This window comes from Lipotes vexillifer, unplaced genomic scaffold (assembly GCF_000442215.2).
Source record: "Lipotes vexillifer unplaced genomic scaffold, Lipotes_vexillifer_v1.1 scaffold76, whole genome shotgun sequence".
In the NCBI taxonomy this organism is placed as follows: Eukaryota; Metazoa; Chordata; class Mammalia; order Artiodactyla; family Lipotidae; genus Lipotes; species Lipotes vexillifer.
The window spans coordinates 3,564,554-3,578,437 of NW_006773751.1; the positions used below are offsets into that span (position 1 = coordinate 3,564,554).

The following is a 13,884-nucleotide window of genomic DNA, read 5'->3' on the forward strand; positions in this document are numbered from 1 at the left end:
AAAAGAAGATAAGAAAGAAATTAGAGCTCATTCATCAGAGTTCTGCTTGTGTGCTAAAAAAATGTGCCCCTGAGGATCCTGACAGCCCTGCTGCAGTTAAAGCCAGTCCCTACTGCTTATACTACTCACTGATTTTTATGTTTACTTAAAAAAATACCATACAACCACTCACACAAAAAGCTATTATGGGGCTTCCCTGGTGGCGCAGTGGTTGAGAGTCCGCCTGCCGATGCAGGGGACACGGGTTCATGCCCCGGTCCGGGAACATCCCACATGCCGCGGAGGAGGTAGGTCCGTGAGCCATGGCCACTGAGCCTGCGTGTCCGGAGCCTGTGCTCCGCAACGGGAGAGGCCACAACAGTGAGAGGCCCACGTACCGCAAAAAAAAAAAAAAAAAAAAGCTATTATGGAAAAGTAACATGTACCACTGATCTTCCTTCTCTCTGCTCTCAGCCTCTGTTCTGACAGGATAGTCTAATGAGCCCAGCTGCTAATGGTAAAGAAGGATGTTTGTCAGTCTGAGTTTTCACTTAAACTCATGGTAAGGAAATTTATCATCACGGTCCAAAACGACATTCAACCTATTTTTGGTACATATACATGTATATAGACAATGAAGACAGGAACAGAATGAAGACAAGATTATAAATATTAAAACATGTTCTGAAGGGCAGAAAACTCAACCAGCCTCCAATATGACAGACACTAGGGAACAATCTCCTTACAGAAACTGTACCATATTGTAACACACCTTTTCTTGTTCTTAAATTGCAAATGGAATAAAATCTAGTAGTGCCTATTAAACAAATTCAATGTAAACACAACTATACCGAATTAAAAAAAACCCATGAAACCAAACCACACTCATAAACCACTCAATTAACATATTTACTAGTGTAAGAGTGAGTGGAAAGATTAGGTTTTTTTTTCTTTTTTTTCTGAATTTAGGCTTTCAGCCTCATGGTTACCGTAAAATTAAGTATGGGTGAAAAGAGGGTAAGCAAGTTAGAGGGAATTCCCTGGTGGTCCAGTGGTTAAGACTCTGTGCTTCCACTGCCAAGGGCATGGGTTCAATTCCTGGTCAGGGAACTAAGATCCCACAAGCCGTGCCATGAGGCCAAAAAAAAAAAAAAAAAAAAAAGAAGTTAGACACTGATGAAGTTCAATGACACTTACTTCTTAATCATCCCTAAATTCATGACTATTTGCTTTCCCATTAGTTTCAGCCATTGTTTGGTTGAATAAATGAATATATGTATGAATCCATCTATCCATTCAATAGTTACTTTGTGTACATTATGTGCCAGGCACTATACTAGATACCAATGCAAGGAAACAAAGGTGAAGAAGAAAGGCAAGGTCCTTGTACTCACACACAGTTTATTATCTAGTGAGTTAAAAATCTATTATAATACAATGGGATAAGATCTAGGAAAAAGGATGCAATAGTGGCTCTGTGGGCAATTAGTAGGGGCCCTGGATCTTCAGTTGGGGATCCAAAGCAAGTTTCTTGGAGTTAAAAGTAATGTGAAGTTGTGAACTAAAGGATGGAGTGGAATTAGCTCTATGCAGACGTGGAGGTACTGAGCATCCTAGAGGGAATGGCCAGCATGTGAGAAGGCCTGTAGTGAGAACATACAAATCTGGGGTGTTTGAGGAACTGAAAAGAATTCAGCAGTGTGGCTCTGGTGCAGTGTGGATGTGTGTTGGGGCTGAGAGAAGAGGCATGGGGAATAATGAGGCTTGAGAGATACCATGATGGGACCCGTAGTAACGTGGGTGTTCCAATTTGATCACAAGGCCAGTGGATGGACATAGAAAGGTTGTGGGTGGTGGAAGGTGAATGACATGATCAGATGTGTGCCTTGGCAAGAGTATACTTTGGCTAAAAAGTGGAGAAAGAGAGGGGTACACAGAGGAGAGAGAAATAATGAAAGACTTAGAGACTGGTTCATAGGTTATGATAGTAACCTGAGTAAAGATCACAAACTAGAGCAGAAGAAATACAGAAGTGGATGGATTTGGGGGTAATTAGGTGGTAAATAGGCCTTAATGACGGCAATGCTGGAGGCATCAGGGAGAGGGTAGAGTCAAGGTTGAGCCACTGGGTAGAAAGATGGTAATGTGCTTTACAGAGATGGGAAGTGAGAGGCAATGTTGGTTGAACCAAGGGGGGAAATAAAATCAAGTTTAGTACAAGTTTGAGGTTCCTATGGGAGTAGATGTTTGCCGCAGACTGAATGTCTCACCCCAAAATGTATGTTGAAATGCTAACCTCCAATGTGATTGTATCAGGAAGTGTGACCTTTGGGAGGTGATCAGGTCAGGGGGGTGGAGCCCTCGTGAAGGGGATTAGTGCCTTTATAAAATAGACCCCAAAGAGATCCATCACCCATTCCCCCATCTGAGGACACAGAGAAAAGGAAGCCTTTTGAACCAAGAAGCAGGTCCCTACCAGACACTGAATCTGCCAGAACCTTGATCTTGGACTTCCTAGCCGCCGGAACTTTGAGAAATAAATTTCTGTTGATTATAAGCTATCTAGTCTATGATGTTTTATTACTGCAGTCTCAACAGACTAAGACAATGTGAATACTGAAATAGAACATGTAGACTGAGAAATGCTAACATTTAAATCTACAAAACTGACAGAAGAGACTGAAGAATCTGAAAGACAGAAGGAAAACCAGGAGACTCAAGTATCATAAAAGCCCAGGGAAGAGAACTCTTAAAAAGGATGGTTTTCCATTACTGTAGAAGATAGAGTGTGTTAAAATATTAACAGTAGCCACTGGGTATATGAACTGAGAGACAATTGGAGATACTTGTAGCAGTTTCAGTGAAATGACGAGGACAAAAATGAGACTCCAGACAGTTGAGAAAATGAATGGGATATGAGAAAGTGGAGACTAACTCATAAAGTCTGATGGTGAAGGGGTGGCAACTGGGAAACAGCTACAGGGAGGCATGAGGTTGAAATGGGGTTGAAGGAGGTATTCTCTAATTATTTTTTCTCCTTAAATAATAAAGTAATAAATGCTTCCGGTAATAAATGCCAAGTGCTCAGAAGGACAGAAAGTGAAAAATAAAAATAAGGGTACCTCCCTCAATCTCCTACAGAAAATACTATTAACGATTTTTGTGACACATCCCAGAAATTTTTTGTACACAGACAACCAAATATTATACATATATGTGTGTGTATGTGTGTGTGTGTGTGTGTATGTATGTATACACATACAAATGAGATTCTACCATACTTTTTTTCCTTAAGAGTATATTTTGGTAACTGACTCACTCTGTTATAAAGCAGAAACTAACACACCATTGTAAAGCAATTATACCCCAATAAAGATGTTAAAAAAAAAAAAGAGTATATTTTGGAATTTTGTCTACACTGGAACATATAGATATAAATTGCCGCTTTTTAATGATCACTCTGTATTCCCTTATATGGGCCTATAGAAGTTTAGCCAATCCTTGATGACCATCTAAGTCTGTTTTCTTTTCTCTTTTTTTTTGGTGATCACCACCGAGGTTCAAAAAGTATCTTAGTACATATACCTTGAAGCACATGTGCATGTATTCATGCTTTAAATTTCCAGGTGTGAAACTGCTAGATCAAAGGGCACACACATTTAAAGTTTTGATATTGCTAATTTATCCTCCATAATAGATGGCATCAATTTAAAGTCCTACCAATAGTGCATGTTTCTATACACTATCACCAAAATGAGATATGGCTACACTTCAAACATCTTTGCCAGTATAATTGGTAAAAAAGGGTATTTCATTTCTATACTATTGCTTTAGTGTGAATTTCTTTAGTTATGAGGTTGAGGACATTTAAACATGTATATTGGCAATCTCAGTTCTCTTTTCTGTGAATTATGAACTGTTATTTCATGTTCTTAAACCATTTTTCTAATTGTTTAACTTAACTGATATGTATTGATAAATAGTATTAAAATTAAGTAAATTAGTACTTTTTCTGTCATATTTGTAATTATTTCCCCCAGTTTATGCTTAGAAAGGGTTCTTCCATTCCAAGAGCACAAGAAATCCAGCTATATTTTCCTTTACTGATTCTATTTTAATTTTTCATCGAAACCACTTGGATTTGGAGGGAAGGGAAGATGATAGGAACATAGTAGGGAGTTTGCTTTATACTTTACCAAATCGTGAAAATATAATGACCATAAGTTGACTCACTGATTATTACTGCATAGTATTCTACTCTTATTAAGAGTTGTTGTTTGGGGCTTCCCTGGTGGCGCAGTGGTTGAGAGTCCGCCTGCCGATGCAGGAGACACAGGTTCGTGCCCCGATCCGGGAGGATCCCACATGCTGCGGAGCAGCTGGGCCCGTGAGCCATGGCCGCTGAGCCTGCTCTCCGCAACGGGAGAGGCCACAACAGTGAGAGGCCCGCGTACCGGAAAAAAAAAAAAAGTTGTTGTTTGAATATGTTTGTGTGTATATATATGTGTGTGCATGACTTTTCCGTTTGATCTTTCCTTCTTTCTCAATCATTTTCTCAGCAGGTTAGGCTTCCTATCAACACATGCAACAAAGAGAATAATGGAAAAGGCAATCAACTTGGACTCAAAAGCCCTACATATTCATGTCAGCTCAAATCACTCACTAGCCATGTGACGTGGAACAAATAATTTATTCCTTCTAAACCTTAGTTATCTCATTTGTAAAATGTGGATAATGATTTCTGTTCCTATACCTCCCACAGTTATTGTGAAAATCAAACACAATCATCTATGATTTTACAAATATCTCATAAACTACAGTACCATACAAATGGGACTATCATTGCAAACATAGTTTTTCAAACTGATATGACAAGCATTAGTTCATTTTATGTAAACTATTAGGTTAGGATAGCTATTCCCAAATATATTCCTTGCTGGAAGAATATGAAGATAGAAGGTATAAATGTATGGAAATAATTTTTTTCTATTAAGATAAAGCATTCTAACGAATTTAAAATGCTATCATGACATAATTAGAAACTTCAATTGGATTTTAGTTCACAAAACTAAGGGCTCCTTAACTGGTCCATATCAGTAAACACTGGTAAGGGAAACTATAATCTATAGCTAGGCTGTATTGATTAATTAATGGCCTGGAATCCAATAATTTCTGAGAAGTTGTCATTCTATCCAAGTACACCATAGTGAAGGAGATTCTTCTTCTCTATTATCTGGAATTTGTTTGAATTCTTCCCTTTTGTTTCAGGCCAAGAAATTCAGTTCCTTAATAGGACAGGCATCGTGGTAGGGGGTGGGAATACAAAGACTGTACACTTGCGGAGCTTCCCATCTACTGCAGTAAGCAGAAACATGAAAAGATAAATTCAATAGAAAGCAGTCAGTCCTATAATAAGGTGTATACAGTTGGCCATGGGTGGGTAGGGTATATGGGGTAGGTGCTTAGTCTAGAATGATGCACAGGAAGAACAAGGAAAAGAAGTCAGGGAGCATATGACTCCTGATTTGGGTACTGTTGCATGTCAAAGGACACGGTGTAGGAATAGGATATGGTATTTGGGATAGAGAGGGCAGCAAGATTAAAAGTAGAGAAATATGAAACAGTTTAGTAAGTAAATGATGGACTTCTGGTAGGAGTGGTAGGAGATAATGCTGAGAGTTAGGGAATGGACAGAGCCATGTTCCATTTTGTACGTTATGCTCAAGATTGTAGATTAGTAAAAGTATTATATACATATGTGATGAGATATTAAAACTGAAGTTTCAAATTGAGACTCTAAGGTAAAACAGGTGCGTGCCGCAGTGAAGTACCAAACTGTAGAATCTACAAAGGAAATGTTTTGGAACCGATTCCATTACCTTGAACCTCTCAGTCAGAGCAGGAATATAAAAAGTGGTGACAGTATGGAGAAGGGAAAGGATTTTATGAGAGATAATTTTTGGAGAAAGCTGTGAGGCTCATCCCTTCCCCCCCCGCCACAACATACACGAGGGATATTGGTAGGGAATGCATACAAGGTGGGGTTTGATTTTATCTGGGAAATCTAGAGGATGAGAAACGACTAACTGTTGGTAGCACAGCCCAAGTTGATACTTTAGGATTAGGCTGCACTCCTAGAGGTTTGTCAGGGCAAAGGATGTTTGAAGGAGTGGAGAAAATTCTATTCCATGTGCTTATCTTTACCTCAGGACTTGGTAAATTTAAGCAGCACTTCCAGAGTAAGGTTGGCAACCTGACAGGCATTCGAAATCCTGGAATGCCTGATGATGCTGTATAACCACGGTTTTTCAGCATTTCCTAGTTTTTCAAACTTTTCAAAGTACATATCAATATAAGGCAGAAATAGCAGAGTCTTCTCCTGTCCCAAAACCCTTCCACATGACATGGCTTTAATGTGAAAATGCTGCCAATATTGATTCTAGGAAATCACTTTACTGGCTTTTATCTGATTAGATGGCTTTGGAACAATGATGATTTTGTGACATCCTATTGATTTTGCCTCTAAAATGTTTCTCCTATCTTGTCTCTGACTCTTCATTCCCACTGCCAACTACCCTCTTTAGAGCCTTTCTTATTTCCTACAACAGCTTTTTTTTTTCTAATCGGTCTCCCAAACTTAGTCTCTGCAAACCAAGTCATTTGAAATTCCATTGTTGGATTAATCTACAATTGGCACAATTCTGATTAGGTCACTTCCGTGCTCAAAAATGTTTAAAGACCCCCCATTGCTTATACAACAAAATCCAAACTCCTCATCTGACATTCAAGGACTGTCCTGTGTATGGAATACTGAGTGGAGGAAAATAACCTCCACTCAGAATTTTGAAAACACTGCTCCACTGACTTTTGATTTTCAATATTCTATTGAGAATTCCAATGCAATCCTTTTATACCTCCTTTGTATGTAACCTATTTTTTCTTTCTAGAAGCTTTTAAGATTTTTTTTAAAGCCTTGGTGTTGTGCTCTTTCATGATGATGTGAATTGGTGTGTGTGTGTGTGTGTGTGTGTGTGTGTGTGTGTGTGTGTGTGTGTTGGAAAGTCTTTTGTCATTTTTCATTCACCGTATTGGGAATTTGGTGGCCTTTCCAATCTGGATATTTATATTTTCTTGTTTTGGGAAATTTTCTTGTATTATTTCTTTGACGATTTCCTCTCCAAAGTTTTCTAATAAAACTTTTCTTTTACTAGAATCTTCTGGATTGATTTTCTCATTTTCTGTTCTACTTTCTGGGAGACTGACTTGACTTTAGCTTTTATATTTCAATTTCTAAGCTCTCTTTCTTGTTTCTTTGAGGTTCCTTTTCTTATAGCATCTTATTGTTTCATAGATGCACTATCTTATCTTTTGAAAATATTTATTATGCTTTGAAGTTGTTTTTGGCTCTATGCATTGTCTCTGTTTCTTCTGGGTTCTTTTTTCTCTCTCCTATTTATTTGTTTTTCTCTCTGCCTTTCATGTTGAAGAATTTCCTCAAATATCTGGAGTTTCTTGGCCATCTGTTTATATTTAAGATTAAAGCACTAAAGAACTCAATGGGGGGCTTCCCTGGTGGCGCAGTGGTTGAGAATCTGCCTGCCAATGCAGGGGACACGGGTTCGAGCCCTGGTCTGGGAAGATCCCACATGCCGCGGAGCAACTGGGCCCGTGAGCCACAACTACTGAGCCTGTGCGTCTGGAGCCTGTGCTCTGCAACAAGAGAGGCCACGACAGTGAGAGTCCCGCGCACCGAGATGAAGAGTGGCCCCCACTTGCCACAACTAGAGAAAGCCCTCGCACAGAAACGAAGACCCAACACAGCCAAAAATAAATAAATAAATTAATTAAAAAAAAAAAAAGGGTGTTGGTTCTAAAATAAGACAGCCTGAGTTCGTATGCCACCCCACCATTTAAAAAAAAAAAAAAAAAAAAAAAAAGAACTCAATGGAAGCTTTGTGTGCTGGAATAGAGCTTACAGATTAGTGAGCTTCACTGCAGAGTACTTCCTGGCCAGCTGCTTTTTTAAAAAGAAAAAATTAACATCTTTATTGAGATATAATTAACATACCATAAAATCTACCCATTTAAAGTGTACCATTTTCAGTATATTCAGAGTTGTGCAATTATCACCACAGTCTAAGATTTAAAACATTTCATCACTCCAAAAAGAAACTTCATGTCCATTAGCAGTCATTCTTCATTCATCACTTTCCCCTGCCCTATATCCCCAGCCTCTGGCAACCATTAATCTACTGTCTCCGTAGATTTGCCTATTCTGGACATTTCACATAAATGGAATTGTACATTATATGGTGTTTTGTGACTGGCTTCTTCCACTTTGCATAACGTTTTCAAGGTTTGTCCATGTTGTAGCATGTATCAGTACTTCATTCCTTTTTATGACTGAATAATATAGCATTGCATGGATATATCATGTTTTGTATATCCATTCATCAGTTGATGGACATTTGGGTCATTACCACTTTGGGGCTACTATAAATGATGTTTACGAACATTCATGTTACAAATTTTTGTGGGGACATAGTTTTTCACTTCTCTTGGATATACTTAGGAGTAGAATTACCAGCTGACATTGTAATGGGGGAACATAAATGTTGGTATCTGTAGGTCTTTTTATCTGGTTCAGTTTCTCAAATTTGCTGTGTGATGAATGTAAGCCTGGCTGCTGGCCTGCTAGAGCTGGGTGGGAGCTGAATCTTTCCAGAGTTCTGGGGGTGAGTGGGTAAATCAACCTCCTTCTTCTGTTAGAGATGCTAGCTGTCTTCCTAATGCCCATCTTTTCCGCCTTCCTTAATAACAGACTCTTGTATTATTGGGGGCAACAACATACCCATGTATAACATTTCCCAGTCTCTCTTGCAGATAAAAGTGACAATGAGAAGCCACTGGGTGAGGTTTTAGGGAAATTGCTCTAAAGGGAGATAACTTGGTTGGAAGACAGGTATCCTTTTATGGGCCCCTCTTTTCTGGTACCTGAAATATGGATGCTATGGCTGGAGCTCCAGTAGCTAACTTGTGTTCATAAAGAGATTCTTGAAGATCTTGAGAATGGCAGAGGAAAAAGCCCACAAAGAGCCCTGAACCCTTAGTCCTAGACTGCCCACCCTCAGACTTCTTATAGGTGAGGAAAATATAACTTTACTTCGTTTAAGCCATTACTGTTTTGAGTATCTGTTAATTAGCAACTGATCTGAATCATTAAGCGATAGACTTTTTCAGAATTTCCTTCTGCAGGCAACTACGTCTGATCTTCCTCTAATTTTTTTTTTTTTTTTTTGCGGTACGCGGGCCTCTCACTGTTGTGGCCTCTCTCTCCCGTTGCGGAGCACAGGCTCCGGATGCGCAGGCTCAGCGGCCATGGCTCACGGGCCCAGCCGCTCTGCGGCATGTGGGATCTTCCCAGACCGGGGCACGAACCCGTGTCCCCTGCATCGGCAGGCGGACTCTCAACCACTGTGCCACCAAAGAAACCCTGATCTTCCTCTAGTCTTAAGTAATCTATCATTCAGATTTATCCTAGTTTCATCAAAGATGGAGCTCATATTTCTGTTTCTTATACTGAGTCATTTTTAAGACAAAAAAACACAGTCTTTTACCTATCAATGTAAAAATTGGAACTTTACCTTTCCAATCATTTCCTACCTCACTCCTTTATATACCATGAACTACTCAGTATTTCGTTTCAAGCTCTGTAGTTTCCTGTTTTCTTCTTTTGCTCATTATTTCCATTCTGAGGAATGCTCTCTCCATGTGTCTGTTTCTCAGTTCAAATTATACCTGCTTTTTTAAGGTTCAACTCACAGGCCACTGCCCTCTAAGGTCTTTTTTGGTCCACCTAACGAGAAGTAATCTCACCTCCCCATACCATTTCTTCCTGAGCATTTACTTCTTCTACTGGACACCTTGAGGTTGGGGCTGTGTCTTTAGTACTCTATATTCTCTGGTAGCAAATGGCTTTCTAGTCTGTACATAACTGTCACAATTAGATATGTTACTGTGTATCAAGAAATTTGGTTCTTAAAAATATTAATTATTTGGCAAAGTTTTACTCCTTATGCCTGTGCCCCACAACTTCACAAAGGAAATTCTGAGTTTAAGGTTCATCATAAATTGATCCCCAAAGCAACACTGGTACCAAATTCCATCAGGGCCTTAGAGCAGAGTCTACGACTTGCAGATCATTGGGCTAGACAAACCTGGAGGGTCTTTTTGATCAATTAAGTCTGCATGTTAAAATACCCTATGTTCTTTTGCACAGAAAAGCTTACTTATCATATGTAGTAAACCTTCTTTAGATGAAATAAACTCATTTACAACTGTTTTTCTGCCATCTGAAAGCAGTAACTCAGACCTCATGAGGATAATTTTATCTTTTTAAAATGTAATGAGTGCAGATAAGGTTTGTTGTTATCAAAAAGCCTGAAGAATTCAAAATATCATGATCACTACTTCATTATCCTCCTAATACCCCAGGCAGAATATTTCCTCCTCCTGAAGAAGTAAGATATAGTGATTTGAACAGCATCATAATGAGAAATTTAATGAGAAAGAGATCCCTGGCTTCTTGAGTTCAGTGTTCTGGTCAAATTTGGCCAGGTAAGCCAACAAAGAAAAAGACTGACATGTTGGACCAAATGAAAATCTAAAACTTCTATATAATTAGAGACATGATTTAAAAACACAAGAAACAAACTGGAAGAAAATTTTAACAACATGCATAATAGTGGCTTACAATCCCTAGTAATAATAAGCACTACTCCAAAGCATAAGAAAAAGGACAAATAGCTCAATAGAGAAATGGCAAAGGGATGAATAAGCAAGTCATAGAAGAAGAAAACTTGTGAAAAGATGTTCAACTTAGTAGGCATTAGGTAACTACAAATTAAAACAAAGAAAGGCCCCCCACCTGCCTTTTTTGTGAGAGGCAATATAGCATAAATTAAAAAATGTAGACTCAAGAGCTAGAATTCTTGGATTGGAACCACAGTACTGCCATTTTCTAACCTGTGTGAACTTGTGCAATTTACTAATTTCTCTATTTCAGTTTTCTCATCTTCAAAATGAGGTCATGACTGTAACTAGGGTTGTTGTGTTGATTAAATGATTTCATTTATGTAAAGTTCTTAGAACAGTGTATGGCACATAGTACATACTGTATATGTGTTTATTATTACTATTCATCCATCATACTGATAAAATGTAAATGGTTGCTTGAATGATAAAAGTAATTAAAAAAATTGATGTATAGTTGATTTACAATGTGTTAATTTCTGCTGTACAACAAAGTGATTCAGTTATATATATATAGTTCTCTGTGCTATAGAGTAAAATCTAAGGTGAAAATATGAGAATAAAAGATCTTTTTTTAATAATTACCTTAAAACAAAAAGGTATAAAAGACATATTTAACAATACAATTACACCGCAAATTGAACATACTTGCAAATTTCACAGAACATCTCTAATGTGGTTCAGCGATAAGAAGAGCTGATAAAGCAGTAGCCTCTTATCAACTCAGTATGGGGGACAAGTTACTTCACATATAAAACGAGAGTAATTCTCGGCCTGGCAAATCTATAATCTGCCATTATAGAGATTATAATCTATATTTCTGTTTGTTATGCAGATAACTGGAAATAATGGACTTATTACCAAAAGTAAAAAAAAAAAAAAAACATACACCCAAGTATAAATAAGAGTATCATTATGAAAGGCAGACATAAGTTTAAATCAAAGCTCTACTACTCAGCTGTGTGACTTTGGGCAAGTTTCTCAATCTCTTTTGCCTTAGTTCCTTATCTGTAAAATGAGGATAATAATAGTATCTAGGGCTGTATTACATAAGATACTACATTAAAAATACTTGGCACAGAGTAAGCACTCAATAAATACTGGTGATGGTGGTGATGTGTCAAGACCCAACAAGTACCATTTCCTAAATTTTGAACATTGTAGAGACGTGAAGTATTACAAATGTGTCCTAGCATACATTCAATCATTTTAGAGGGTTGTTATCCTTAGCAAGCCATGCATTTGAGGTTTGCTAAACCTGGTAGTCCTAATTATTGAAATCCAGGCTTGCTTTTCATACATATCTTCTAGATGTGACTGCAAATTAATGAGGCTGAGTCCATATACTATATACAATGAACAATGCAGCAGTGAAGACCATGGACTCTTAGAGCCAAATTGCCCAAGTTTAAATACCATTTTTGCTATTTACTAAGCAGTATAACCTTTGGCAAGATAACTTAACTTCTCTGTTCCTCAGACTTGTCATCTATAAAATGGTGATAATATTAATATTTCTCTTACAGGGTAATTATTAAGATTAAACAAGAAAATGCATATAAAGCACTTAGTACAGTGCTCAAAAAATGTTAGCTATAGCCATCATCATCCCTTATGGTCATCCTACAAAAGAAAGATACACCTCTGACCACTAGAACTTGATTCGACAGAAACAGCACAACCGATTCTTAAATTAGTTCTTAGGTATCCACACACTCTCTAATATTGTAAGATATTTAAACTGGTTGGATATTTAAGCCAATATTTTGTACCTTGCCTCAATATGAGCAAGACAAAAAAGTAAATTTTGTATCGGATCTTTCCAACTATCATTGATGCAAAGTTAATGAAGACCAAAATGCCTTATCAGAATGCACTGTAAAATTCCTTTCTTTGTTTTAAGCAAGTGAACTCCTACCTGTCATCTGTATTGCGAAGGGAGGGAAGCCGAAAGCTCGTGTTTCGGTCGAGCTTTGATTGGCTTTTGGTCCTCTTGATGGAGCCTTTCAGGCGCTTGCTGAAGAACCCCTAGAATGAAAAGGCAGAAAGTGATGGGAAGAAGAACCAAAAGGGAACCTTGCTGTCTCCTAACTCATCTGCATTGCCTTTGCAAAAGATACTCAGATTCTTATAATGAAGACCAGAAAGAGAATTCAGTTTTTAATTTTTTAATTTGTAAAATACAGCTGCTGGAAACTACCTGATAATGTGCTAAAAAATTTTTTTCTTCTATGATAATTGGGAGAATTAAACTTTAAAAAATTTTATTTATTTATTTTTTAACATCTTTATTGAAGTATAATTGCTTTACAGTGTTGTGTTAGTTTCTGCTGTGTAACAAAGTGAATCAGCTATATGTATACATATATCCCCATATCCCTTCCCTCTCGCGTCTCCCTCCCACCCTCCCTATCCCACCCCTCTAGGTAGTCACAAAGCACCAAGCTGCTTTCCCTGTGCTATGCAGCTGCTTCCCACTAGCTATCTATTTTACATTTGATGGAGTATATATGTCAAGAATTAAACTTTTTTTTTTTTTTGGCGGTACGCGGGCCTCTCACTGTTGTGGCCTCTCCCGTTGCGCAGCACAGGCTCCGGACGCGCAGGCTCAGCGGCCGTGGCTCACGGGTCCAGCCGCTCCGCGGCATGTGGGATCCTCCAGGACCACGTCCCCCGCATCAGCAGGCGGACTCTCAACAACTGCGCCACCAGGGAAGCCCAAGAATTAAACTTTTTGATGGCACTTCATTTCTTATTTCTTAAACAGTTTCTATACTAGCTATGGTAAAGAAACTTCTAACTTCTAAGGTAATATGTTGGTGGTCTCAGCAGTGGCAAAATCTGATCTATGTCACCTTGGATATGGTACTTGTGAAGTTAAATTTTAAATGCAGTTTAACTATTTTAAAATGAAACAGGTATGTATCATGTATGAAACCAGTGAAGCACCCAGACTTCAGAAGAACAAAGTGCCTTATAGTTTTTAGCCCTGTTTACCTCCTGCCACTTCCACCAAACTATCTAGAGTGCCTTGAACATCTTCCTAGTCTTAGCACCTGGCAAATAATGGGCATTCAAAAAAGTTTGTTGAAT

At 38.3% G+C, this 13,884-nt stretch overlaps 1 protein-coding gene across 1 annotated transcript in view; it reads right to left on the reverse strand.

Moving 5' to 3' along the window:
- Window positions 1-13,884, reverse strand: part of RASAL2 (RAS protein activator like 2) — a 396,824-nt gene that overhangs the window by 39,545 nt on the left and 343,395 nt on the right. The window contains exon 5 of the mRNA XM_007448530.1: window positions 12,710-12,819. Coding sequence (XP_007448592.1) covers window positions 12,710-12,819 — 110 coding nt within the window. The remainder of the gene's footprint in view (window positions 1-12,709; window positions 12,820-13,884) is intronic.